Here is a 24,235-nt window from a genome sequence, read left to right as displayed (position 1 = left end):
ACCACATACAAGCTGCCTGTGCAGAGAAGCCAAGGGACCACAGGGAAAGAAAACTGTGTTATGGAGCACTCAGAACTCTGCACACCTAGCCCCAGGTCTCTAGCCCTCCCACCCCCGCAGGAAGGGGGCGTACAGTCAGTTTTCGTTGGGCAAAATACATTTAGCCTGTCAAAAGTTAATTTGGTAGATCCATACTATCCACCACGACAAAATCATTTTTTCTGATTCTAACTCATTCCTACATTTCCTGTGTCTCATTACACTAGCAAACTCTCTTTTTAGGAGGTAAAATCAACCAAGTCATCACCATAATACTCACTTTCTCCTGGACCAAAAAGGATCATACCACAACTCCAAAAAGTGGTGGTCAAGAACCAAAGAAATTATGTCCCAAAATATAATTCGGACATCATGGACATTTAACCAGGCCCTTCAGGAAGAGGCAAACGGTGAGCTCTAAGGAGCACCAGAAGCAGGAGCCGGGCAAGAGGGCCTTCGCCCTTCCAGAATCAAAGGGCCATGAGACCGGCCTCCCTGATTTCAGCTGTTTCGTCTAGTCTTAAGTCTCAAGCCGTCTGAAAATCACTCGCAAGAACGACATCTAAAAAGGAGGTACGTGTATTTCTCACCCGGGAGCAACACAACGCCCCCGGAGAGCATCAGGCTGGCACTAGCAGGTTTCAGCGCTCCGAGTCAGCGGCTTCGATCACAGAAGCTAGTAGTTCCCCGCTACCCTGCGAGCCAGCCCTCGGGCGCGGGGCTCTCAGACCTCCACCCCGAGGCCGTCCCCCCGGCCTTGGAAGCAGCATCAGGGAGGCTCCACAGGCGACCAGTCAGGACGCTTGAGCCATGTTCAAGTAAGTGATGCTCTGCCGATATCCCGGCCCTGCGCGCGCCCGTTCCAACCCAGCGCCTGCTGCTGCTCGCCCCGCGGCCGCCAGGCCGGTCTATCCGCCCAGCTCCTGTCACTCACCGGCCCGGCCCGGGCAGCGGGCGCCCACGGCTCCCCACGGGAGCTGGGCCCCCCGGGCCTCCAGGTTTCGGCCCGCCCCTGGCAGGCAGCGCAGGTGGCTGTGCCCCGCAGCAGCGGCCCCGCACCGGCCGCTCGGTCCAGCTCCCGGCGCTGCCCACTGGGTACGGATCAACAACAAGATGGCGGCCAGCCGAGGGGGCGGGGGCCGGGCGTCATAGTAACCAGGGCTGCAAAGAACCCGCCTCTAGCTGAAACTTTCCCCAATCAACAGCTTCTTTGCCGGACGCCCCGGGAGTGCTTCCCGCTGACAGGTCGACTGACCTGTCAATCAGAGCCAGCCTCTCACGGCCCTTGCCGAATGCTTCGGCACGTGACTGTGACGGCACGGATTGGCGCATGCGTGCCTTTCCGGGAGTTGTTGGCGGCAGAGGTTTTGCGGGTGATTCCGAGGCCGTAGCGCCCTTGGCGCCTCTGCGTGCGCGACTCCTGTGCGGAGTCGGCGGCGTCTTCTCACACAAGCGCTCACACTTGGGGAATGTCTGCTGTGTGCTGTTTGCTTTTTTTGTCACCCACCCTGGAAGGAAAGAGTTGCTATCCCGGTTCACTGGTGAGGAAACTGAGGCGCAGAGCGGGAGGCCGGGCCAAGGTCAAGCCATCTCTGGAAGTGGACGCACCGGTGTACCTCCTCCTACTGGCTCCAGAGTATAATGCCTTCTTCCCAGCGGCTTGCCCAGCTTTGCCCCTCATCAGTACCGAGGTGCAGCCATCTGTGCTTCCCGGAGCAGCTCCTGGCCCACTGCCCACGTTTGTCCTTCTGTGTAGAATTCAGTTCCCGGCACAGCCCTGGCACACAGCAGGCACTCTCTTTACTCGCCCTAGAGTATCTTGTCTTGAGCTCCTATGACAACATATCTTGTCCTGGACTGTCACGATCTGCCTCCCAGGCCAACTGTGAGTCCTGGGAGGACTGGTCTCCCATACAGAGCACCTAACCCTGTGCTTGGCTTCAGGGTTAGGAGCCCAGATGCAGTCACACAGTATAGGCCCACATCAAGTGTCAGGACTAGCTAGCTCTGCGACTTTTGAGCTTTGGTTGCCCCATCTGCAAAATGAGGGTAACAGCTAGGCTCCTTAGAGATGAAGATTTAACGAGCCCTTAGGGCAGGGTACATGCTCAGGAAAAGTACGCCTGCAACCACTTCAGTAACAGCATGCTTTCACATTTCTATCCCTGAGGCCAGCTCTAGCACCCTCACTTTATTGGGGTGAAGTGTGTTTTTCCCACAAAAGGCTCTCAGCTTCTTTCCCGACCTGGGACATCATAACTGGCTCAGAAAGGGCGGCCTTCCAGAGCCCTGAGGGGATTTAGGTCCACAGACTTGGCAGAGGGGAGAAGATTGTGAGAACTTGAGGATTCCACAGTAAAGGTAGCCTCCACCAAGCAGCAGGCCCTCTGGGAACGCTGGCAGTATCCTGGGACCTGGGCATGGGAAGTGCTCTAGCACCGAACCCAGCGGAACCTGCCCTCCTGCAAGTTACTGTAGGCCACCTGGCTATATACAACAGCTCAGCTCAGCACAGGAAGGGCTGAGGGCCAAGGAACCAGAAGACACATCAGGAAGAAATGGAAACAGCCTCTCAGAAGAGGGCTACCATTGATTCCTCCACGGCAGTCCATGCCAAGTCTGCACTAACCTTCACCTCAGTGCAAAAGCTCCAGATCCTTCCCAGAAAACCTCCATACACTATTGGCAAACTACTCTAGAGGTTGGTGGGGCCCTCAAATAGCAACAACGTCCTCCTCTCTGTGGAAAAAGGAAGCTCTTGGGCCCTCTCCACCTGCCAGATTAGGTGGTCTCTGAGGGGACAGGCCCCCTTGGTCACTGACAAGACTAACAGCCTCTTACTTCTGCAGAGCAGTAATCACCGTCACTCAGCATGGACAGTGCCTTAAAAATAACCTCACTACTCCCTAGAGTGTTCCCACAAGCTAGGGAGTTTTCCAAGTGAGAACAAAGAAGCACAGATCTCAGCTTCTCCCACATGTGGGTTACAAGGCTGGGACTTTTTTGTTTGTAATTTTGTTTATTATTGAATCAACTTGAAAATATAGCCCACGATCATGTGAAGGAGAAATTCCCACATAGTGGAGCAGCTTCTTGGCTTCAGAGCCAGCGCCGGGCTCCCGTGCGTGTGTTGAACAGGTATTCTCTGCCTGTACCTGAGCTCAGGTGATCAGGAAAGAGAGACAGCTCTGCTGGCCTCAGCAGAACTGCCTCCCTCCCCTAAGGGTAGGAGAAGATGTCCCAGGACCCTTGTGACGCGCCCCCCGCCCCCCGCCCCCTCTTGATCCAACCTGTCCCCTTTCTCAGCAAACCCTTTGAGGTCTGGCTCAAGTGCACAAGAAGCACCCTTGGTTCCCCAAAACTGGACACCAGCCCCCCTGAGCCCAGTGCCAGACCACTCTGCCATAATTCACTGGTGCAAATGGAATATCTGGGGGCCTCTCCCCTCACCACCTTCCCCCCCTTTCACCGTGGGGAGAAACCAGACCAGCTCTGAGTCATTTCCTGGTCCTACAGGTGTTTGATAAACATTGGCTGAAAAGTGAGTGGGAGTGAGAGCTGACTCCACTCAGGGAAAGAGTAGATGGTGGATGCCTGGGGGTAGGAGACACGGAAATGGGGGAGGGAGAGAAAGTGGGCCCAGGTGGAGAATGGGTTGGGAAGAAAGGAACTCACGGGAGTCCTGTGCGCTGCCATCAAAATGCTGCTGAGGGGAAGAATGAGAGGGTGCAATGAATTGAACCCCATCCACAGGGAGCAGGTAGAGGCCTACTCCCAAAGGGATCAGGAGCCCACTTGCCTCCTCCCTCCTGATGGTGCTGGCATGGGCACTTCCACAGGGGTAGCTATCCATGAGGAAGAGGGCAGACTTGGTAGGGAAGTACTCAGTGCCCACACACCACAGGATGGTGGATTGACATACCAGGTTCATGACGCTGCTGGGTGCCTGGGGTATCTCTGTCCTCGGCGCCTCCATGAACCCTTCAATGGACCCCTCAGTTCCTTGAATACTGGGGCAAAGTAGGAGCAGGAGTACAGGATAAGGCTCTAGGCCCCAGCCCGAATTTAAGAGATGGACTCCCAGGCATAGAGGTATGCAGAGAAGGCTGACCTGTTTAGCAGCAGAGCCTGGGCTGGTTTGCTTGGTGCTGGTAGCACCTGGGCCAACCTAAAATGCCAGGAGAAGCGACCAAGCATGAGAGCAGCAGGCCTGCTGGCTCCAGGAACCAGCACCATTCATCTACCCTTTATATTGGGGATAGCCAATGTCTGTGTGCAGTGTCCATACTGTTACCCCCACCTTCTCCTGGGTTCAGTCCTGTGCCCACAAGAAACTCAGAGTCTTAGGAGCAGATCCGGTTTCAAATGGAGATCAGGGGTCAAGAATAGGATAAATGCCCGATGCATGAAACACTCAGAGTCTCAAGCCCTGGGCCTTATCCACACCCATCCCATTCCAAGCCTGGGCTCTGCCAATGATGGAGACAGCTTCCTTCCTGTGTCTCTCGGCCTCTAACCTCACAAGCTCTGGTGGCAGGGCAGCCCTCCTTAATATTTTTGTCTGCTCATCACCATGGGTATTTTTATCAGCTCTTGGCTGAAACCACCTCTCACATACGGGGTCCATTACTGGGCTGGGGGAGGCAGGGGACACAGGGATAAGAACCCTACCCCCGGAGCAGTCTGCTGAGGAGCCAGCCCAGAGCCAAGAGGAGAAGGGCACTGGTCACTGTCAGCACCACCACAAACCAGGGCTCAGGCTGCCAGAAAGCCTCCGTGTCTGTCACAAGCAGGGGTGTCATCACTGAAGGCACCTGAAATAGGAGCCACAGCCTCACCCCTGCCCTGCCAAACACCTGATCATCCAGCTTTCAATCCCCTCCAATGGCTGGGCCACCCAACACCCCAAATTTGCTCTCCTGTATTGCTCTTTACACTCAATGTTTCCCCCTGGAATGCCTTTCCCCATCGTCCACCTGGAAAATCGTGTCTCCTCACCCTCCAAGATTATCTCTCCCCACCCCTCAACGGCCCAAGGACCCCCTTACTGTGGTTCTGTGTGTGCTGGTGGCCACTGTGCTGGCCCTCCAGGGAACTAGATGTACGATGACGGTAGCTGTGGTGCTGAGGTGGGGGGTGGAGGGACCTGCGTCAGCCACACGGATCAATAGCTCATACGTATGAGGCTGCTCTGGCCAAGGGGGCCCCAACAGGAGGTCGTCGTGCACCAGCACAGCTCCTTGCAGGCTGAATCGGCTCTGACTATTCCCTGAAAGCAGAGTGGTGGAAGAAGGGGGGCGCTGCTGGCCTTGCCTGCACTTCTCTTACCGCCTGGTGGCCCCATGACCCTCACCTCCTATGATGCCGTAGGAGAAGGCCAGGCGCTGTGGCTCCTGAGGGACACGACATGACACCTTGGTCACTTCCATGCTACGGCCCAGGGAAGTGTGGACTGTGAGTTCTTGAAATGGGGGCTCACACTCGGGGGGATGGTCATTCACATCCTGGAGGAAGGTAGCCAGGTCACCCACTCCCCAAAACCCCAGGCCAACCCCTCAGCTTCCTCCCACCACAGCTAGCGCCTAGGTGTCAGGCAACAGGCTCCAAAGCTTTCCACGTGAGGCCCTACCCCCTCCAGCCAACCAATGGAGGAAACTGAGGCACAGAGTGGAAAATCAGAATGCCAGAGGGAGAGGAGAGCTTTTTCCCAGGCCTCAGGGCCCAATTACCTCAACCTCAATGGTAATGGTGCAGGAGCCTGAGAGGTGGCGGGTGGGGTCCTGGTCCTGGCTGTGGTCAGTCACCAGGACTGTGAGCCTGTACAACCTCTGCTGCTCGTAGTCCAAAGGCCCCAGGAGGTGAACCTCCCCTAGAAGGGGTGGCCACAGCCTCAGCCTGCAGAGTCCACTCTGGGTCGACCCCTCCATCCCAGCCCTAGGGTGGAAGTACCGCTGAGACGGTCCACAGCAAAGGTGCCAGCGCCTCCAGAGGTGTAGTACTCAATGCAGTCGTGTGGGTAATCCATGTCCGTGCCCACCACAGAGCCCAGCAGGGTGCAGGGCCCCGCATCTTCCCGAACCCGGAATGTGCGTGGGACACAGGCTGGGGAGAACTCGTTGACAGGTGTCACCATCACCAGTACTGGCACCTCAGCTGGAGGCCATTAGGTAGTCAAGGAACTGGCCTGGGGTACCCAGCCCTGCCCTGGGGGTCTGAGGAGGGAGACATGTCCCTGCCCTGGGGGAGAGGGTCTGGAGGAAGGTAGGGCAATATCCCTCCCCTGCTGGGGGTGGTCTAGGAGAGGAGAGATATGCCCCACCCTAGGGCTCTGAAATGGAGACAGCCCTGCCCTACCAGTTTCTGAAGGACAAGAGATGCCCCTGTCCTGAGGATGGGGAGAGGGGTACAGAACAGCCCTATCCTGAATGTCCAGGCCTGGGTATGGTCACTCACTGGTCATCCGGGGCTGCCCACCATCGAGCACCAGGACGGAGGCTGTGTGCTGAAAGCAGCCCCCACGAGTGTCACAGTCCAGTGTGCCATTCACCTGGCCACAGGGTCCAGAGAGTAAGGCCCAGCCTCAGCCTGGGAGAGCTTTGAACCACACTGGGCTGCCTCAAGCCAGGGCATGCACAGATAGCTTACCCGGACCCCGTTTTCTGCACTGCCAAGCAGGTAGGCTCCACCACCACTCCTTCACCCCCATGGTCTCAGCTCCCATAGACTCTTGGCCCATCCCCCCATCCCCTCCCAAGCACCCTGCACGTGGGTCTGGGGGGGGGGGGTCACCTCCAGGACCGTGTCGTTGAGACGGAGGCTGGCTGGGCCAGGAGGACTGTGGAATCGCAGCTGGTAGTCGAGGGTTGAGCCAGGACAGTCCGGGTCAACGCAAGTAAAGGTGCTCAGCACGGTACCTACAGGCGCGGTCTCGGGGATTTGAGTCCTGCGAGCAGAGCGCCGGCGGCAGGGTGAGTCGGGGCCCGGCCGCGAGCCGTCAGTCCTCCCAATGGTCAAGGTAAGGCTCGGGTGTACTCACATCAGCAGCGCGGGGAGGCAGCGCGGGGTCCAGCGGTTGACCGGCCGCACGGTCACAGTGAGATCGAGCTCAACGCTGGCCCACGGCCGGAGCCGCTCAAAGGCCCTCACCTGCAGCGCAGTGACCGCCGAGCCTGCGGCGGGCGCCAGCTCCAGGGGCGCCGTGGTCCGGATAACGCCGTCCGCTGGGAGGCGTGAGAGGGTGGGGGACGCAGAGTTCGGCTCCGCCTTCAGCTCAGTCGGGTTCCCACCCGCCTACCCGAACCGCTGTGGGGGGAGGGCGCTGAGCCTGGCTGGCCCCCCGTATCACCTCCGCCAAAGCGGCTCTGTAACTCCCGCCCAGCCCTCAAACGCGACCTCGACCCATTTTCTGCCGCGGCTCCAGCCTCGTTTCTCAGGATAGCGAGAAGGTAGCGCAGGTCACCTCTGAACCAGCCTCAGAGGCATCCTCGTACCCCACTCCACACCCCTCACCGCGTCCGATGGAGAAGAGCCGGCAAGGCACCGGAGAGAGGATTTCGTAGCGCACGTCGAAGCCCCGAGCCTGGACCTGAACCACCTTAGTCCCAGGGACCACGTCCTCCGGAATGGTGATATTCTGTTCCTGCTCCCTGAACGAAAAGGGGGCCACTGGCTCCTGCTGGATCCCGTGTCCCCCTGCCCCGCCCCACCCCCCACACACGCCCCACCCCGCCCGGTCCTCAGGCCTCCCCCCGGGACTTCCCTCAGACTTGGGCTACCTGGGACGCTCCAGCAGCCCCACCTTAACCTACTTCTACTTCCCTGGGGCTAGGCCCTGCCTCCTTCTGTACCCAGTACACTGTCCCAGGGTACAGAAGCCTTACAGGAAGGACACCTGGCTGGAGGAGGGAGCAGGCAAAACTTTCACCATCAGCATCCCTCCGCAGCTTTGGTTTTGTCCAAAGGTCACCAGGATCTGAAGCTGGAAGACCTGTGGTGGCACAAAACAGGAAGGGAACCACGTGCACGTCAGTCTACCTGTATGTCTATGCTCAGTCTTCCCTTCAAGTAGACAGCCCCCTCAGGACCTCCACAAGGAGCCCCAGCGCTTGCTCACTCCTCCCCAAGACCTGTCACTCTGCTAACAGGTATTCCTTTGAGTCCCCTTCTTTTGGGCCACAAATCCTTCTATTAGGATGCAAACAGCCCCCAAAAGAGTGATATCAGAGTCATTCACAATATGATTTATCATCTTCGAGTGGCTAAGAGCCAGGTACTAAGACATGGAAGTTTTAAAGAAGGAACTTCCCTCCTTCAGTCTGCACTAGACACTTTACCCAGAACTTTCTCTTCCTGTGTGCCTGCTCTGAACTCTCTCTATTTAAGGCACCGTGAGCTCCCAAAACCAGGGATCTCTCTTCTTTCTGGAACTCCAGAGCCCACCACAGAACCAGACCAAGGTGGGAGGACAGTCAGAATGGGGCAGCAGGTGCAGGTATGGGCTGTGTCTGGGAGAGGCAGCATAATGGAGGAGGCCACAGAGGCCAAGAACAAGCAAAACTCCAGGAGGTGGTGGCTCTGCCCAATCCGTGGATATACCCAGGTCCCAAGTTATGCTCACCTTTTGAGCCTGGCCTTTGAGGCCCTGGGGTGGTGCCTGCAGCCAACCCTGCCCATTGATGGAGAAAGGTCCAGGGAAATATGGAGGATCCTGGGCACTGGTGATGCTCATCTGACAGGACAGAGATGCTAGAGGCCCCAGCCCCAGCCCCCAGTGCCCCAAGCATCCCTGTCAAAATCTCCAACAGTCCAGCAGGTACCTTCCCACACCCAACTATACCATACCCCACCACTGACACTTACCCTAGCCTGGGGTCCCCGGGCCCCGATCCTCAATCCTTTCTGCTTTTAAACCATTTCTTTTGTTTTTTAAACTACATTTACTTTTTGGATTACAAAAGTGATACAGAATTTTCATGGAGAATTCAATACACACAGAAGAACTTGAAAGAACTCAGCCCCTAAGAGTTTCCTGTAAGAAAGCCATGGTCACTGGGGGATGGGAGCCCTCAGTGGCTATCTCCAAGAACATGGATCATGCAGAGTCTCAGCAGTACATTAAAGTGTCCCTCTGCAGCCTGCGCTGGCCAGGCAGGGGCTGGGCTTGGTTTCCCTGTGCCCCCCCACTCTGCCCCCACTGCTCATGTGCTGGGCTCACCTGGGCTCCCTGGAGTTCCAGGCCTGGGAGCAGCAGAGTGTACAGCCGGGCCCCAGGTGTGACTGTTTCCGGCACCTGAATGATTTCCCCAGCTGGCCAGAGGGAAGGTCAGGGAGGCTCTGTTCAGGCCATGCCTGCCCACCCACTGCCTGCTGCCCTGGGCTCACCTGGGCTGGCAAATCGGCCAGCACACTGAATATGGCCAGCGTCCCACTGCACATCCACAGAGAGTGGTCCCTCCATCACATAGTTGCCACATGTGAACTGCAGCTGCAGCTCATAATGGTTCACTGCCAGGGCATCCAACCTGGCCGAGCTGCTCAAGGTCACCTGTAGCAGGTGGGCAGTGATATGGGGCCTAGGCTCTCCCTTGCCCATACCACCCCTGGCTTTGTGAATTTAGGGTCTGCGCTTGTCTCTCCATGGTTCCCAGCTGTGCCCATGACCCTACCTTGCCAACATAGATCCCCTGCCACCTGGTCAAGCTGGGTGGGTTGAAGAAGGTGGTGTGTGGTTGCACACGGAGCAACTTCAGGGTAGGTGTGTGAGAAGAGCAGTTAAAAGAGAAAAACTGAAGGACGGTGCCAGGTCCCTGGCTATCAAAGACATTTATGAACCCGGGCAGGCAGTAGAGGTCTATGAGGAAGAGACAATAAGGCTGGAGGCCACCCAAGCTCATGGAACCACACGAAATAGCATAGTCCTGCCCTTCTGCCAGAGTCTAGCCACATCTTGGGACCAAACAGACAAAGCCCTTCCTTGTCCCCCATATCCAACAGTGGGTCAGCTCATTTCACAGACTGGGAGTGAGGATTTGGTCAAGGAAGCAGCCAAGAAAATGAGGGTCAGGGGTTCAGATCTTTGCCCTTTCCTGGTTCCCCACCCCCCAGCCCCTGCCCTCCATGGTAGATTATCTGATGAGGGTCAGGACTCCACTCCTCTGTGGAGGAGAGAGGTAAAACCTGGGGTTCCCCACCCACCAGCTCCTCACCAGAGACGACCAGGGCAAGAAGAAGTACGAGGGGCCTGAGTACCATAGTGTCCTAAAGAGAGAGAATAGAGGAGACTCTGGAAGGCCAGCCGTGTTTGTCAGGCCCGCCCAGTTGCCAGGTGGGTTGTCAAACACACTGGGTAGGCAGGACTCCTGGGCCTCCCAGACTAAGGTCCCACCCAGTCCTGGTGACTGAGCTTTAGATTACAGACAAACGTCCAGAGGCCCCATTTTTTCCACTGCTCCCAATGAATTTCCCCACTCATTTCCAAAACCTGAAGGAGATGTGGGAAAAGAATCAGCTTCAGACGAGGACCGAGGCTCAGGGAAGTCTTGGCCATGCAGTCCTTGGAGACAGAGCAAGACAGTACCCAGGAAAATTGGGCCCAGGCCCTGGGACCCCACAGAATCTGAACTCCAGCTGCACCCCCCACCCCGGCCCACTGTTAGAACATTATCTGCCTACAAAATCTGAGCCCAATAATCAATAAAATCTCTCAAAAGTTGTTTACCTTCATCAAGCAAAAGGAATCCTTGGTGATAGAAACCAAATAGTAGTTATTTTAGGTGATATCAATTGTAAGGGGCACAAGTGGCCTCCTGGAGAGGCTAGGGATATCCTATGTTTTGATATCTGTGATAGCTGCCCAAGTGTCTACAGATGTTAACGTTTATTGAGCTGTACCTTTGAGAAGCATCCATTCATTGTATGTATGTTGTACGTCAGTTTTTAAAAAGCTGTCTACATTTGCTCTCTCCAGTTCTTTACCTCTCTCTCCTACTCACTACAATCAAGCTTGTCCCTCTTTTCATGAAACTGCCCTTGTCAGGATCCACAGAGATCTGCAGACTACAGAATTCAATAGTTCATTCTCCACGCTCACCTCCTTGGCAGCATTTGACACTTGTTCCCCGTGGCTCCTTAAGTGCCCACACTCTCTATTACCTCCCACCTCTCTGGCTGCTCCTGCTTAGCTCCTTTGCTGGTTCTGCTTCATCTTCCTTACCCCCACCCAGCAGGGTGTTCCAGGGCTCAATCCAGACTACGGTCCAGTCTAAACTCACCTCTCCCGTCACATCCAGGCATGTGGCCTTAAGTACCATTCACTCCTCCTGCCTCCCAGATATAAAGCTTCAGTGCTGATCTCTCTCCCAAACTCCAGAGACACACACCCAGAGGCACAAACTCCAGAGGCACACACACCTTGCATCTTCTCTTGGAGGTCTGACAGGCATCTCAAGGGTCACATGTCCACAAATGATCATTTGATTTTCCTCCCCAAACCCATTTTTCTACAATCTTTCCTGATTCAGTTCATCCAACTAGATGTTCAGGCCAGAAATCTAGGAGTCATGCTTGATGCTCTCTTTCCCTACTCATATTCACGCATCAGCAAGGCTTGTTTTTATCTCCAAAACATACCCCAAAGTGACCCCCTTCTGTGCACCAGCCCCACCCAGGCCCAGGCCCTACCCTCCCTTGATGGATGAGGGCAGGAGTCTCCACCTTGATTACAGAGTGGTTCTCCCAAAGTAGCTGGGATTATCTAAACAGGAGCCAGCCCAGGTTATCCCTGCTCAACAGCCCTCAATGCTCCCCATCACACCAAGAACAAAACCCCAGACGTATTCCTTTCTAAAGCTGCTAGGCTTCTGGTTTTGCTGACTTCTTCGCTTCTGCAACGCCTACAATCAGAGACCCCATGGACCTCTTTACGTTAAGCCCTGTCCTGCTCCTGGACTCTCAGGACCTTTAACGGGCTGATCCCTCTGCCTAGAATGCCCCTTCTTGATCTCCCCATGATGGCTCATCCAGATCCCATACGGAATGCCACCTCCTCTAAGAGCCCTCTCTTCCAAGCTAGCTGGTCGCCCTCATTCCCTGGTGTTTTTCTGTCTACTGACTCGTCCATCTCCAGTGAGACAGCATCCTTGAACCTAACCTGCAATCATGGAGCGCCTCAGGGAGCAGGCTCTGACCATTCCCGCCAGAGAGCGCCGCCCTAACCCGCTGCACGCACTCTCAGTCTGCACGTAGTGCCAGGCGGAGAGGATGCGGGTGTTGCCGCAGGAATCACGGCTAACCGCGCGCTCCCCACTAGAGGGCGGCCCGGCCCAGCTTGGCCCAGACGCCGGGCGGAGAGGGTGCTGGCTCGGCCTTGGCTGAGTCCCCTGCCCCGTGCTGCCGCGACGTCCCGCGCTCCCAGAGTCCTCCCATCACTTCCAGGGATTGTCCAGGCCCGCTCCAGGAGCGGATCCAGTGGGTCTGGCCCAGAGTGGGCCACTACACTGCCGGCCCGATGACTGGGGGTGCTCTGCCAGTTCCCCATGGGCACAGCCGGGGTCCCTGCGGGAGGGACCGCAGTTCTATCCTAGGAAAAATGCGAAAGCTGAGGCTACCGCGAGGAAGAGACTTGTTCTGGGTCACGCAGCGAGCCCGGAGTCAGTTCAACCGCCCAGGGCATCCGGGAGTCTAGGGTGGAACTGCCTCCAGCCTTCCTAGAGCTGGAGCTTAGTGGGTAGTGGGCGTGGGGATCGCCCACCCAGCCGGGCCCGAGGGGCGGGGCCACTTCACCCCGCCCGGGCCCCATTGGCTGCGGCTCCAGGGGCGGGGCGCGGCTGCCAGATGTTGGGGCGGCGGCGGAGGCGGCGGCGGGACCTACGGAGAGCGAGGAGCCACGGAACCAGGCAGAGGGTGAGGGCGCCGCTGGCCGGCCCGCCCGGCCCTCTCCGCACCGCTCCAGCTAGAGTTAGCAGAGGAACTGGCAGGGCTGGCGGGAGCTCCGGCACCGGCATGCACTGCACTAGGCTTGACAGCTTCCTGGGCCAGCTCCGCTGGGAACTGGTGAGGCTTGGGAGCGGTGTGACTTGTAAGGACACGTGTGGTGGGGTGCTCGGCTGCGGTCCGGCCCGAACGACACGCGAGTGGGGGGGCCGTCCGGAGTGCTCTTCCAAGGCGGGATGGGGGCGGGGCGGCACAGATGGCCCAGATGGCCCGCGTCGGGTTTCGGACGGTTGGGAGTTGCAGGGGGCATCAAGTAACAACCGCCCAGCTGGCCGTGCTGCCGGGGCAGCGAAGGGAGCTGGGGTGCGGGGGTGGGGGAGAGAAACTTCTCGGGTGGAACGGTGGACTTCAAGGGACTAAAGAGGTGCTGGCGCTGCTGTGGATGCCTCCTATCCCAGGCTGGCCTGTACCTCCTTCCTCTATCCCCCAACTGGAAAATGCTTTATCCTGCTCAGAAAGACGCTGTGGGCTTTGGGGAGCTGAATCTCTCAAGAGGCCCGGGATGGCCCCCTCCCCCAGCCCTGAGCAGGACCTACTTCCCGATGCAGGCCCGCAACCCTGCCTCCCGCCCTGGTGGCGGGTGCCGACTTGCCTGGCTCTGCGTGCTGCAGCCTGCCGGACTGCCACCAGGTCGACTTGTGGGAGCCACACGAGCTTCGTGTGCCAGCACCCCCATGCCCTGTGCCCACTAGAGGCCTTGCTGCCCAGGCCTGCAGGCCTGTCCAGCCCTCCTGGGCCTTCAGTTCCAGGATTGGCCTGGCCAGGCAGGGGCAGGGATGACAAGCACACCCCTCTGACTTCTGCCCTCTCTTCTTCCACAGCTGTGTGGCCGGGACACAGGGTCACCCCCAATGCCTGGCCCCCTTCAGCCACCCCCCAAACCTGGCCCAGGTGTCCGGCTCAGCCACCGGCTCAGGCCCTCAGATACCTTGGAAGAGGACTCCGTCTGCTGTGTGGAGGAAGAGGAGGAAGAAGGTGTGATGACAGGAGACAGGGGTGGAGCTTTAGGAAGCCCCAAAGAGCATGCCCTGGACTGGGACTCGGGCTTCTCTGAGGTATCAGGCAGCACTTGGAGAGAGGAGGAGCTCCCCGTATTGCGGCATCCAGCACCCCCAGTATGGCGCCCCCACAGACAGCGCCTCTCAGCCAGTGGCATCCCCCTATCCAGCGGGACCCCAGTGACCAGTGCACCACCTGCTCAGCGACCACGGCCCAAGTCCACCCCAGATGCCTGCCTGGAGCACTGGCGGGGGCTGGAAACTGAGGACTGGACAGCAGCCCTGCTAAGCAGAGGTCGCAGTCGCCAGCCCCTGGTTCTGGGGGACAATTGCTTTGCTGACTTGGTGCACAACTGGATGGAGCTGCCTGAGGCAGCAGGTGAGGGAGACGATGGGGGTGGGCCCCGTGCCCGTGCTCGCCCCCCCCAGTTCCTGCTTGGCCTCTCTGAGCAGCTGCGGCGCCAGCTGGCCAGGGCCCGCCGGGCAGCTATGGCAGGAAAGCGACTGTCATGCCCACCTCGCCCGGAACCCGAACTGCCTGCAGATGTATCACGCTTTGCAGCCCTCATGAGCTGCCGCAGCCGCCAGCCCATCATCTGCAATGATGTTGTCAGCTACCTCTGACCCTGCCCTCCAGCCTGGGACAATAAAGACCTTTCTCTGCACTGTCCTGGTTCTGTATGCCTGAGTCTCCTGGAGGCAGCCCTAGGCCTGCAAGGCACAGCCCAGGCAGGTTAATCTAAAGAGCCTTTTCCCTCCCTCCAGGGGTCCCTGTGTACCCTTGTCACAGCCCATGTGCATCACTGCCCTGTGTTTCATCACCCTTCCTCTCCACTTAATGCCTTTCTTCAATAAGCATTTATTGGGCGCCTACTGTGGGCTCAGGATGCAGGGCTTGACAGTGCTGTGGTAGGGTTGCTGCCTTGTCACAGCTCATAGTGCACGGGTGGGAAGGCAGTGTCGTCGTCCTCACCTTCACAGCTGAGCTCCAGTACCAGCACCCGCTGCCCAGGCTCAGGCTCCCAGCCTGCCACCTGTGACACCAGTTCCGTCACCCTGGAGGGGAGAGGAGGGGAAGGGGTTGGGGGAGTCTGGGTAGGTGAGCAGTGCCAGTCAGAGAGTGCCCTGGCATCGGCTAGAAGGTGCTGATACGCCATAAGGAGCCTGAGTCAGGAGCAGGAGCAGCTCAAGACAGGAAACATCTGAAACTATTTTCGGAGCGGCTGGCAGAGCAGGCAGGAGGCAGGAAGCTGTGAGTCCCCTGGGAGTGGGCTATGAAAGGGGGCTGAGCTGGGTGTGGAGGAGCTGCTGGGGCTGGCCAAGCAGGCAGCTCCTAGAGGCCCCTCCTCAGGCTCTGGGCCCTTACCCCACCCCCAGCCCATTTGCTGGCTCCATTTGGCAAAAGAAAGCTTCAGGGAGGTGTGAGGGGCCCAAATGGGGTTGGAAAGAGGAAAGGCTTTGTGTTCCCCACTTCGAAGTCCAGGGACAGAACAAGGCCTGGCTAAAGCCAGGTGTGAGCTCACCTGAGGGGCAGGCGCTGGGCCTGCTTTTCAGACGACCATCCTACCGAGTAGAGCAGGGCAGTACCTTGCAGCAGCATCTTCACCTTCAACCCATATTGTTCCTAGAGAGAGAGAGGTCAGGGGACAGCTGGGCCAGGTTGGGCCAGGCCTGGGGATAGGGAGGAACAGGGCAAACCTGGAGATAGGCCAGGAGTGACTTCAGGGTCCTCTCTGGCTGCTCAGCAGGCACCTTCAGGCGGTCCCAACAGGTCCACTTCAGGTCCTGGAACTGTGGTGGGGGGAGGGGGAGAGGAGTGAGAAGCTTCCCACATACACTCCGTACCCCTATCCCAGTTACCAGAGCTGACGGCCACTTTCCTAGAGAAGGAGCTGGACTAGAGGCAGGAAGCAGAAGCCAAGGGGTGGGGGTGGAAGGTGGGATCTGAGCCCAGAGTCTCAGCACCCTCCCCGCCCCATCCTGGGGCCAGCACAGGAAATGGGGCTGTGGGGCCCCCACACAGGGAAACAAGCAATCCATCACACTAGCTGGTTGTGTGTGGGGGGTGGGGGGGTGGTGCTTCCTGAGGAAGCAGGAGCAGGGCTGCTGAAGTCTCTGATAAAGCAGCTTATTCCTCAAATGCAAGGCTGGGCGCTGGGGAATGGGGGGGCATCCTGTCCCCTTGTCCCGAACTGCCAGGCTTTGCACTACTCATGGGCGCACAGGGGCAAGGAAGACAGTGACCACTGAGGCCCCACTGGCCCAGAGACCCCAGCAGGGACACAGCCCACAAAGGCCTCCTCTTCCTATCCCCTCTTTCCTTCCCTATTTCAAGAGTCTTGGGGTTCTGGTGCCTGGAACTGAGGGCAGAAGGGTGGCAGGTAGCCAGGGACCAGCACAGGTGACCCTGCCCACCCCCCAGAAAATACAGTGGGGTCAAACAGAGGCAAGACCTGAGGTGAGATGGGGGACCTCCCCTCCCCCTCCACCATGGACAAAGGCAGCTTGTGTGTTAACTAGAGGCAGGGCCCCTCACAAAGGGGCTCTGTGTGCTGTGCCCTGAGGGACCCCAGGGCTACTCAGCAAAAACCCAGTGCTGGCCCATGACCTCTCCCCTTCTCCCCTCACCCCTGGTGAGAACATTCTCTCCATCCCCTCTCCTGTGCCCCAAGGAAATACCAACTACTTCAGAGCCTGGGCACAGCCAGGGCCATTCCCAGCCCTGTGCTTGAAGGAACACCGCACACAAGCCCAGGAACACCCACACGTGTACTCACATGGGCACCTATGAGAGCCCTGCACTCCCATCTGGTACCCAGATGTACAAGCACGGAAGTTCCCTCCATGCTCTCATGCCACAGGGCCAGGGATGGCCAGACCCTGGCACACTCACACCTGTGACACGAACACACACATCCCCACAGGGCTGCAGACCCCACACCCGTGGCAGCAGGGAGCTCAGTGCCCTTTAACTCAGCTAATGGGGCAGGGCAGGGTCCCCAGGCCATGCAGGCGGAAGTTAGGCTCTGTTTGGGGCTAGGGCCCTAGTCCCCCCTCCCCACTGCCTCCCCCTCAGGGGCACTCTTGGGAAGGAGGGGCTATGGGGATGTCTGGCTCCATAATGAGTTAAAGCTGCAGCTCCCCCAGACAGGGCAGCAGAGGGATGGGGGTGGGGGTGGCTGACGGCTGCTTCCTGTGTCTGACAGGTCCCAGCCTGGCTTCACAGCAGCAGGAAGGGGGCTGAAGGGAGTCTTAAGGACTCCCCCAGTCCGTGTTTTGGTTCCTTCGAGCTAGAAGCCAGAGCAGGGCCTGTTTGGGTAGGCACAGGGAACACCCAGGCTCGGTAAGGGTGGATGTCAAGGGCTCACCGTCCTGATGGCTGGAGCTCCAGGGATCCAGCGGCTGACGTAGTTTTCAGCCAGGTGCAGACGGCTGTGACGAAAGGCCCTGAGGGGCCGTGGCTTGCCCACCACCTTATACAGCTCCAGGCCCACCAGGCCCGCCACAGCCGCTGTAGTGGTGGCAATGGCTGGGATAATCTGACCCACGATTTGCTTGCTCTGCCAAGGACAGGAGATTTGGTCTGAGCCCAGGGTGTAGGGTTAGGGTTTGGCACCCACCTCTAGGCAGAAGCCCCAAGGGGCAGGGTCACCTGGGCGCGGCTGGCCGGTGGGATTCCATAGTTCTGAGCTCTCAGGCTGGCCGCTGCTGCCACAAAGTCCACATGGAAGTTGCTGTCATCATCCTGTGAGGCCCAAGTCACAATAGCGTTAACACTGCCCCGTGTCCCTCACCACGGCCGACTGTGTGCCACTGCACCAGTCTTCTCATAATTCTCTTCGGTGGCACTCACATCTCCCCACTTATTGGATAAGGAAGGAGGCTGAAGGTGAACTGCTTCTGGGGTCCTGCTGGGAGAATTCAGGCCAACGGGTTCCAAAGCTCCCCTCTTAGCTCTTGACCTTCCCTGACAACCTCCCCAGCCCAGCCCTGCACCCCCACTTGGGCTCCTACCTTCTCAAACCTCAGGGGCTGCAGGGGAGGGCCCTCGCTCCAGACTTCACACAGTCTCCGTACCTGCTCAGGGCCTGTCAGGGGCGGGGGATTGGGGCAGTCCTTAGCCCCTTCTTCTGCACTCCTCCTGGAGCCTAGGGCCTCTTACCAAGCAAGCCTATGGCTTCTACCACTTTCAGGAAGACCTCTGATTCATGCTATCATCTCTCCCCCAGCAGCCCCAGCCCACCCCTCCTTGTGCGTGCGTGCGTGCGTGCGTGTGTGTGTCTGCACATACTTGTGCATACTATGTGACTCTGTCCTCACCTGGGAGTCATAGCTAAGTGCTCCCTAAGGCCCAACGGTTTGTGCTTTTTTGCTGAAAATCTGCCAAGGAAACAGTGGGGTAGGCAGCAGGGAGAGGGCCTACTGAGGGACCAGAGGATGAGAGAGAAGCATGGGCAGAGGACCTGAGAGGTAATGAGTTTGCTGCAGGGCCCTCAGGCCCCCTCCCTCTTCCTTCTATGGCACAGGCTGAGGGCAGGGTCAGGCTTGGGTGGCAACATGGGCGGTCAGGGCCAGGGACCTCACCAAGTTCAGCAGAAACCAGGTCACTAGGAAAGATGGAAGCCAGGCGCTGGGGGTCAGGCAGTGGCAGCAACTTCAGCATTTCCCTAAGTGCAGGCTGGTCCCGTGAGCCAGGCAGCCCATGCATCTGGGCATATAGGTTAGCCGCTGCCAGCACGTAGCGGAAGTGCACATCCTGTAGCCAGACCAAAAGCAGGGGCAGATACATGGGTGTGAGCGAGCATGCAAGCGTGTGCGGGATGGGGCGGGGGGGCACTGCCCATTTGTGGATCTGTTTGAATGCCCGCCTCTGTCTCTCAGCATCTATGCATTTCTGCAGAATGCAGAGGTGCCCATTTCTGCTCTCAGGGACCACAGTCCCATCTCGGAGCTCCCAAGAGACCGCACTTACTTGACTGGAGTCAAACTCCAAGGGCTGAGGACACAGTTTGGAATCTGCCCAGAAAAGTCTTCCATCCTTAAGCACCTAGGGAAATGGAGGCTGTTGGGCTTAGTCTGGTCCTCCTGAGCCCTCAGCCTCCTGACCCTTATCTACCCACTTTATCAGGTGGGAAACGCCTGAGCAGCTGCTTGATGCTATAATGGAAGCACAGCTGCCACTGGCCAAGCGCCCACACCACACAGTCTTGCCAGGTCTGTGGACGCTCTCTCAGGACACCCAGTACCACCTGCAGCAGGGTCAGCATCTGTGGCCCCTCTGTGTCTGCCAGAGAAGTAGGGGTCCTGTGGACAGGATAGGAAGCTTGAGGCTAAGCCCTGAAGACACTGGTGCTACAGGCCATGGACTCCCATCCACCACTGTTGGTGGCCTTACCGCTGGTGGCGGTTAATGGTCTCAGCAGACAGATGGAAGAGCCCTTCAAACTCATCCTGGGCCCACTGTTGGGGAGGGGAAAACCATAAGGTGTCAGGTGGGGAACAGGTCTGCAGCCGAGAACTGAGGAGGGGGTATAGGGGGTCTCTGGGGTGCTTCCCACCTGCAAGGTGTGCTCAACTTTGGTGGGGAAGTGCCGCACGGTGCAAACAGGGTAGGAGATGTCCTCAGAAGCTATAGCCAAGGCGGAGTAGCCCTCAGTCACGTGTGGTATGAACACTGAAGCACTGCCCTGGGTGCCCTGCGTGCCCGCCTCCAGCAGTGGCTTCAGATAGTGGATGCAGCGAGTAGCCACATAGTGCCCTGACAAGGGGGCAGAGAATCAGAAGTGGGGCTCCCATGGCCTTGGACAAGGGCCTGAGTTCCAAGGTCGAGCACTCACGGGCCTCGAAAGTGTCCACGGCGGCAACAACACCATCCACACGGGAGAAGAAGTTGTCGCTGTAGATGTGCTCTGTGGTGGGATCCAGAGGGCAGGTGAGCGGGGTTATCTGCAAGTCTGAGTTGAGGCGGTGAGCGGCCTCTGCAGCCACCTCTGCCTTGGGACTCTAAGAAGAAAGCAGGAAGATGCTGGGGGGCAGGGGGCATTGGAGGAGCACAGCCCAGATGTGGGGTGGGAGGGGCAGGCACTCACATCAACGTCATCAAGCCTGAAGAGGAACTGACGGCTGAGGTTGGAGCGCTCCACGTGGTCCATGTCAGCTACCGTCACGCCACAGCTGCTCCCGGCCCCCAGGCCCACGAGGGCGAAGCCTTTGAGCAGCTCACAGCCGATAGCACCAGCACCCACCTGTCAGCAGGTACAGCCTTAGCCAGAGCGTCTGGCTTGGCCCTACCACACACTCCCAGCCTCACCACACCGCTCACCAGGAGGTAGTGCTGGCAGCTCAGCTTCTCCTGAAAACCAGCCCCAAATACCGCGATTTGCCCGTCGTAGCGGCAGCCTCTCTAGGGGACACAGACGCAGGTCAGTGTTGGGCCCTGGCCTGTGCCGCATGTCCCTCTTACACTGCGTTTTCCAGGTCAGCACCTCGGGACGCGTCCTCCTATTTCTCCCCTAGTGCTGGATTTGGGTAAGGCATATACCCCTACCCCAGGTTCTCACCGGTGAGCAGTCCTCGGGATTGGGAAGGGGCTCCCCATCTTCTGGGAGGCACTCAAGGGCATCAAAGTACAGCCACTGGTCCAGGGGCATGAACTTCCTGCAGACAGCCTAAAGGCCAACACTTTAGCCTAGGGACCCCTGCCACGTCTTAACCCCTCAGATCTGGGCTGGGGGCTGCACCTAGAGTGGTGAAGCCCCCAGGGCCGCTGTCTTGTGTTGGGTACCCTCTGGCATGCACACTGACCTCCACACCCTTCCAGCCCCACCCTGTCTGTGCCTGTGCCCACCTTTAGCACTTCCTGGGCGGCCACTGCGCCCAGCATGGCTGCCATGGGGCTTAAGCTACCAGCACTACTCAGGGCGAATGTCCGCACGAGAGCCTCATCCAGTGGCTCTTCCAATGGCTCTCCATCTGTCCTCCTCAGTGGGTCTAGGTCCTGGGCCAGGCTCACCACCCTATCTGCATCGGCCTGTGGGGTAGAACTCCATGGGCACAGCAGCCCCAGCCTGAACTCCACTTCCCACTCAAATCCTTCAGGCAGCCACCCACCCTGTTCCACAGAAAGGGAAGCTAAAAGCCTGAGTGTGGAGCAGACAGGGGCCCGGACACCAGACTGTGCAGCCCCAGCAGAGGACTCCCAGAGCCAGACAATGGCCCTGGAGGCTTCACCAACATGGACGCAGGTTCTAACCTGGGGTTAGAAGGTAGCAGGGGTCCCCAGGCTTTATGCCTGACACTTTCAGGGCCCCAGTCTCCAGTCTGGAGATAGTGTTTATTGTTTCCTTTATATGAGTGGGAAACTGCCTCTGGGAGTCAAAGTTGGATCCGTGAGATAATCCTTGTTGCCTCCTGGCAGCTGAGACTCCAATGAGACAGAGGCTGGGGGGAAAGGCAACAGGGCCACTCACGGGATCCCAGGGCTTGGGTGGGCGGCCAGTGAGGTGCTGGAACGTGTGCAGTGCACGGAAGGCCTGATGCAGGCAGTGGGCACGGTGAACCTCCTGGGAACTCGGGGCCACCACACGAGGCTGGAGCAGGGCTGTATCCAGGGGCTTCTGCAGAGGGCACCAGGCTCAGGGACAGGTCCAGAACAAGGGGGCCCCTCAAGGCTCCTAAGTCCCCCACCTCCGATGCACTTGCACTCACATGGCTCACAGTCTTGGGTTTCTTGACCTCAGTGACAACCCCGCCACACCAATAACAGGAGAAATTTGTTGTGTCCCCAATCTCCAAGGTCCCATCCTCTGGGAGAGATCCAGCCTAGTTAGCGTGACCCCTGAACCTGAGTAGGTCCCCACACCCCATCCTGTCTTGCATCTTTGTCCTCAATCTTGCCCCACTCTGAGGAAGGCAAAGGGAGAACCTATCCCCAAGGAGAAGCCTGTGTCTGCTCCCAGTGGGGGCTTGGGTGCTGAGCCTGGATTGGAGTGAGGTTGGCTCACCCTGCACGCGGATGGGCCGGGGAGCACAGCCGTTGAGCTCGACCATGCCCTCAATGCCAGAGAAAGTCACCAAATCCCCATCATGGAATTGGTGGTTTTTAGCCTCTTTTCTCAGAGTGAGAATGCCCGGGGAGCCCTGGAGAAGAAGTGGCTTGGCTCAGCGTGCCCGTACGTCTTCCACAGGCTCTGGCAGCCCCTCCTTGGCCCACACCTTAGTGCTCACCTGGGAGATGTGCTGGATGGCAGCTGTCAGGGGTTCTGCCTCTGTGGGGTCCTGCACAGTGAAGTTTTCCCCAAAGTCACAGAACAGCTGCCTGTGGGGGGGGGGTAGGGCTCACTGGGGTGGCTCCAGGGTTAACCACCGAGATGGTGGTGAAGGATGGGAGACACTAGAGCAAGCCCAGAGGGCCAGAATCAGGCTTGGGAGCTGGAGTTTGAGCTTGCTACAGGAACAGGTCTGGAGGCTGGGCGGAGGAAGCAGAGGGGTGGGACTTGAGGCCAGAATCAGGAAGGGATGCTGAGATAGGCCTAGGGCTAGGTGCAGAGGCACTTTTGCAAGCCTGGAGCTGGGGAAAGCACTGGGACCCGTTGCTGTCTGTGATGTGGCAGGCTAGGCAGGCAGTCTCACTCACCCCACGAGGCCCCGGGTGTCGGCCACCAGAAAGCAGACTCCGTGCTTACGGCATAAGGTGCCCACCTTCAGCTGCTCCTCTAGGTCCGAGGCAGTCAGCACCACCACCTACGTGGACCTCATGATCAGCAGGGCCAGCCCACCCTGCAGCTAGGGCTGGAGGAGGAGCTACGGTCTGGAGGAGGAGCTACGGGCTAGAGGAAGAGCTACGGGCTGGAGGAGGAGCTACGGGCTAGAGGAGGAGCTACGGGCTAGAGGAGGAGCTACGGGCTAGAGGAGGAGACTGAGCAGGCCTGGGGGGTCGGGCTGGGAGCGGACCTGGAAGCCCAGCAGCAGGTCCTCGGTAATGTCGCCTGTGTGGACGCAGACTCGGACGGCTCCGTTGAGCTTGGCCACATGTTCCAGAGATGCCTCGGCCCTGCTCTTTCCCAAGTCCTGCTCCGAGAGGAAGAACTAGAGAGAAACCCAGTTCGGTTTGAGCAAGGAGATGTCTCTTGGGCCCTAACCCCACCCTAGTCTGAGAGCCCATAGTCCCCCAGGATCCTCACCTGGGCAGCCAGGTCAGACCAGCAGGTGGGGTGGGGATCATGCAGAGTGAGGCTGCCCACACCCATCAGGACCAGGTTTTTGGCCACCTCGGCCCCCAGACCCCGAAGGCCTGACAGCAGGACTGTAGCCTCCTGTAGCCTCTGCATGGCCGGCAAACCCAGCACATACCTATGAATGGGAAGTAAGGGGACAGGCAATTGGAGATCAGAGATCAGAAGGCCACCCCACGCCCCTCCCCACTCGGGCCTCACAGCTGCCGTGAGTAGAGCTCCTCATCCAGCAACTTGGAGGTCTCTTGGACATCCATCCTGAGGCGTGGGGCTGGACAATAGGCTGCAGCGCCTATAGATGGGGTCTCTGTGGGAGGCGGTGGCAGCAGAGGCCAGTGCCCAGCTGTGGCTAGGCACTGAGGCCACGGGAGTGAAAGACGCTGCTGGTCACAGCTTTCTTCCTGGCTCCTCTGTCATTTCAAGGAAAGCAAAAGTGAAAGTGAAACTGGACTCCGATCTGGTCCCCGGGCTGCCTCCAGCTGAACTGTCTGCACAGCTTAGCCTGGCAAAGATGAATTCTGGCAGGCCTAGGGCACAGGCAAGGTGGGAGTTCTACTTGGCCTCTGGGAGAGCAGGAAGGGGGCTGCCCCCTCCTTGGGAGGGACCCATGTGGGCTGGATGCAATGGTCTCCTGTGGCTCTCTCGATGTCCCAAACCTCAAGCCCCTGTCCCCTTCAGGTGGCCCTGCCTGAATGGGCTTCCTGCCCAAAGAGTAGTGGTGGCAATTCCCTTGTCCTGAGGACTTGCCTGGCCTGCTGTCCACCACACAGAGGCTTAGAGACCCGAGACATCAGAGCCAGTCCCAGCCCGAAAGCTGTGGGAGCTTATGAGGTTATGTTGTCCCACCCCCAGGGCCCAAACCATACACCTGGGTGGAGCCTGGCATCTTGGAGTACCTGCTGGGCCCGGAGCTATCTCCTCAGAGGATATCTCCCTGCCCACAGCTGCCAGACCAGGACAGATAGCAGGAGGGCA

At 58.6% G+C, this 24,235-nt stretch overlaps 4 protein-coding genes across 14 annotated transcripts in view; 1 reads left to right on the top strand and 3 right to left on the bottom strand.

The window, feature by feature from the left end:
* The window catches only part of IP6K1 (inositol hexakisphosphate kinase 1), a 47,626-nt gene extending 46,515 nt beyond the window's left edge, over positions 1-1,111 (bottom strand). The window contains exon 1 of the mRNA XM_019723843.2: positions 974-1,111. The gene's annotated coding sequence lies outside the window, so the exon portion shown is untranslated. The remainder of the gene's footprint in view (positions 1-973) is intronic.
* A 1,927-nt stretch (positions 1,112-3,038) lies between these two features.
* Positions 3,039-10,401, bottom strand: CDHR4 (cadherin related family member 4). Of its 7 annotated transcripts, none has more exons than XM_019723836.2 (19): positions 10,245-10,387; positions 9,705-9,889; positions 9,421-9,583; positions 9,254-9,345; positions 8,657-8,767; positions 7,920-8,026; positions 7,549-7,685; positions 7,076-7,259; positions 6,829-6,982; positions 6,493-6,586; positions 5,989-6,192; positions 5,769-5,908; positions 5,393-5,543; positions 5,088-5,308; positions 4,711-4,853; positions 4,151-4,207; positions 3,962-4,049; positions 3,715-3,745; positions 3,039-3,194 (listed from the first exon to the last, which is right to left on the bottom strand). In XM_019723836.2, exons 1-19 carry the CDS (start codon positions 10,288-10,290, stop codon positions 3,139-3,141), a joined length of 2,364 nt encoding a protein of 787 aa, XP_019579395.2. In that variant the 5' UTR covers positions 10,291-10,387; the 3' UTR covers positions 3,039-3,138. The 7 variants fall into 7 exon arrangements, 4 of the variants coding, with proteins under 4 accessions (XP_019579395.2, XP_019579397.2, XP_019579393.2 ...); XM_019723838.2 differs by having other exon boundaries at positions 3,715-3,742; XR_012489562.1 differs by lacking the exon at positions 4,711-4,853 and having other exon boundaries at positions 10,245-10,400.
* INKA1 (inka box actin regulator 1) lies at positions 8,051-14,697 on the top strand. Of its 3 annotated transcripts, none has more exons than XM_074312323.1 (2): positions 8,051-8,183; positions 13,851-14,697. In XM_074312323.1, exon 2 carries the CDS (start codon positions 13,881-13,883, stop codon positions 14,649-14,651), a length of 771 nt encoding a protein of 256 aa, XP_074168424.1. In that variant the 5' UTR covers positions 8,051-8,183; positions 13,851-13,880; the 3' UTR covers positions 14,652-14,697. The 3 variants fall into 3 exon arrangements, with proteins under 3 accessions (XP_074168424.1, XP_074168423.1, XP_019579265.1); XM_074312322.1 differs by lacking the exon at positions 8,051-8,183 and adding an exon at positions 12,741-12,939; XM_019723706.2 differs by lacking the exon at positions 8,051-8,183 and adding an exon at positions 12,744-13,089.
* A 169-nt stretch (positions 14,698-14,866) lies between these two features.
* On the bottom strand, positions 14,867-23,695 carry UBA7 (ubiquitin like modifier activating enzyme 7). 3 transcript variants are annotated; one of them, XM_019723824.2, is made up of 24 exons: positions 23,462-23,695; positions 23,210-23,378; positions 22,980-23,114; positions 22,663-22,769; positions 22,254-22,344; positions 22,031-22,166; positions 21,735-21,832; positions 21,497-21,643; positions 20,875-21,057; positions 20,588-20,695; positions 20,350-20,430; positions 20,117-20,272; positions 19,865-20,030; positions 19,586-19,785; positions 19,423-19,487; positions 19,148-19,331; positions 19,000-19,074; positions 18,612-18,783; positions 18,042-18,115; positions 17,680-17,772; positions 17,396-17,587; positions 15,726-15,818; positions 15,551-15,651; positions 14,867-15,083 (listed from the first exon to the last, which is right to left on the bottom strand). In XM_019723824.2, exons 1-24 carry the CDS (start codon positions 23,515-23,517, stop codon positions 14,954-14,956), a joined length of 3,012 nt encoding a protein of 1,003 aa, XP_019579383.2. In that variant the 5' UTR covers positions 23,518-23,695; the 3' UTR covers positions 14,867-14,953. The 3 variants fall into 3 exon arrangements, 2 of the variants coding, with proteins under 2 accessions (XP_019579383.2, XP_019579387.2); XR_012489561.1 differs by lacking the exons at positions 14,867-15,083; positions 15,551-15,651; positions 15,726-15,818; positions 17,396-17,587 and having other exon boundaries at positions 17,755-17,772; positions 18,491-18,783; positions 23,462-23,666; XM_019723828.2 differs by lacking the exons at positions 14,867-15,083; positions 15,551-15,651; positions 15,726-15,818; positions 17,396-17,587; positions 17,680-17,772 and adding an exon at positions 17,779-17,938 and having other exon boundaries at positions 23,462-23,666.
* Positions 23,696-24,235: the final 540 nt, after the last annotated feature.

This window comes from Rhinolophus sinicus, linkage group LG10 (genome assembly GCF_036562045.2).
Source record: "Rhinolophus sinicus isolate RSC01 linkage group LG10, ASM3656204v1, whole genome shotgun sequence".
Lineage (NCBI taxonomy): Eukaryota > Metazoa > Chordata > Mammalia > Chiroptera > Rhinolophidae > Rhinolophus > Rhinolophus sinicus.
This window is presented reverse-complemented; position numbering and strand designations above follow the sequence as displayed.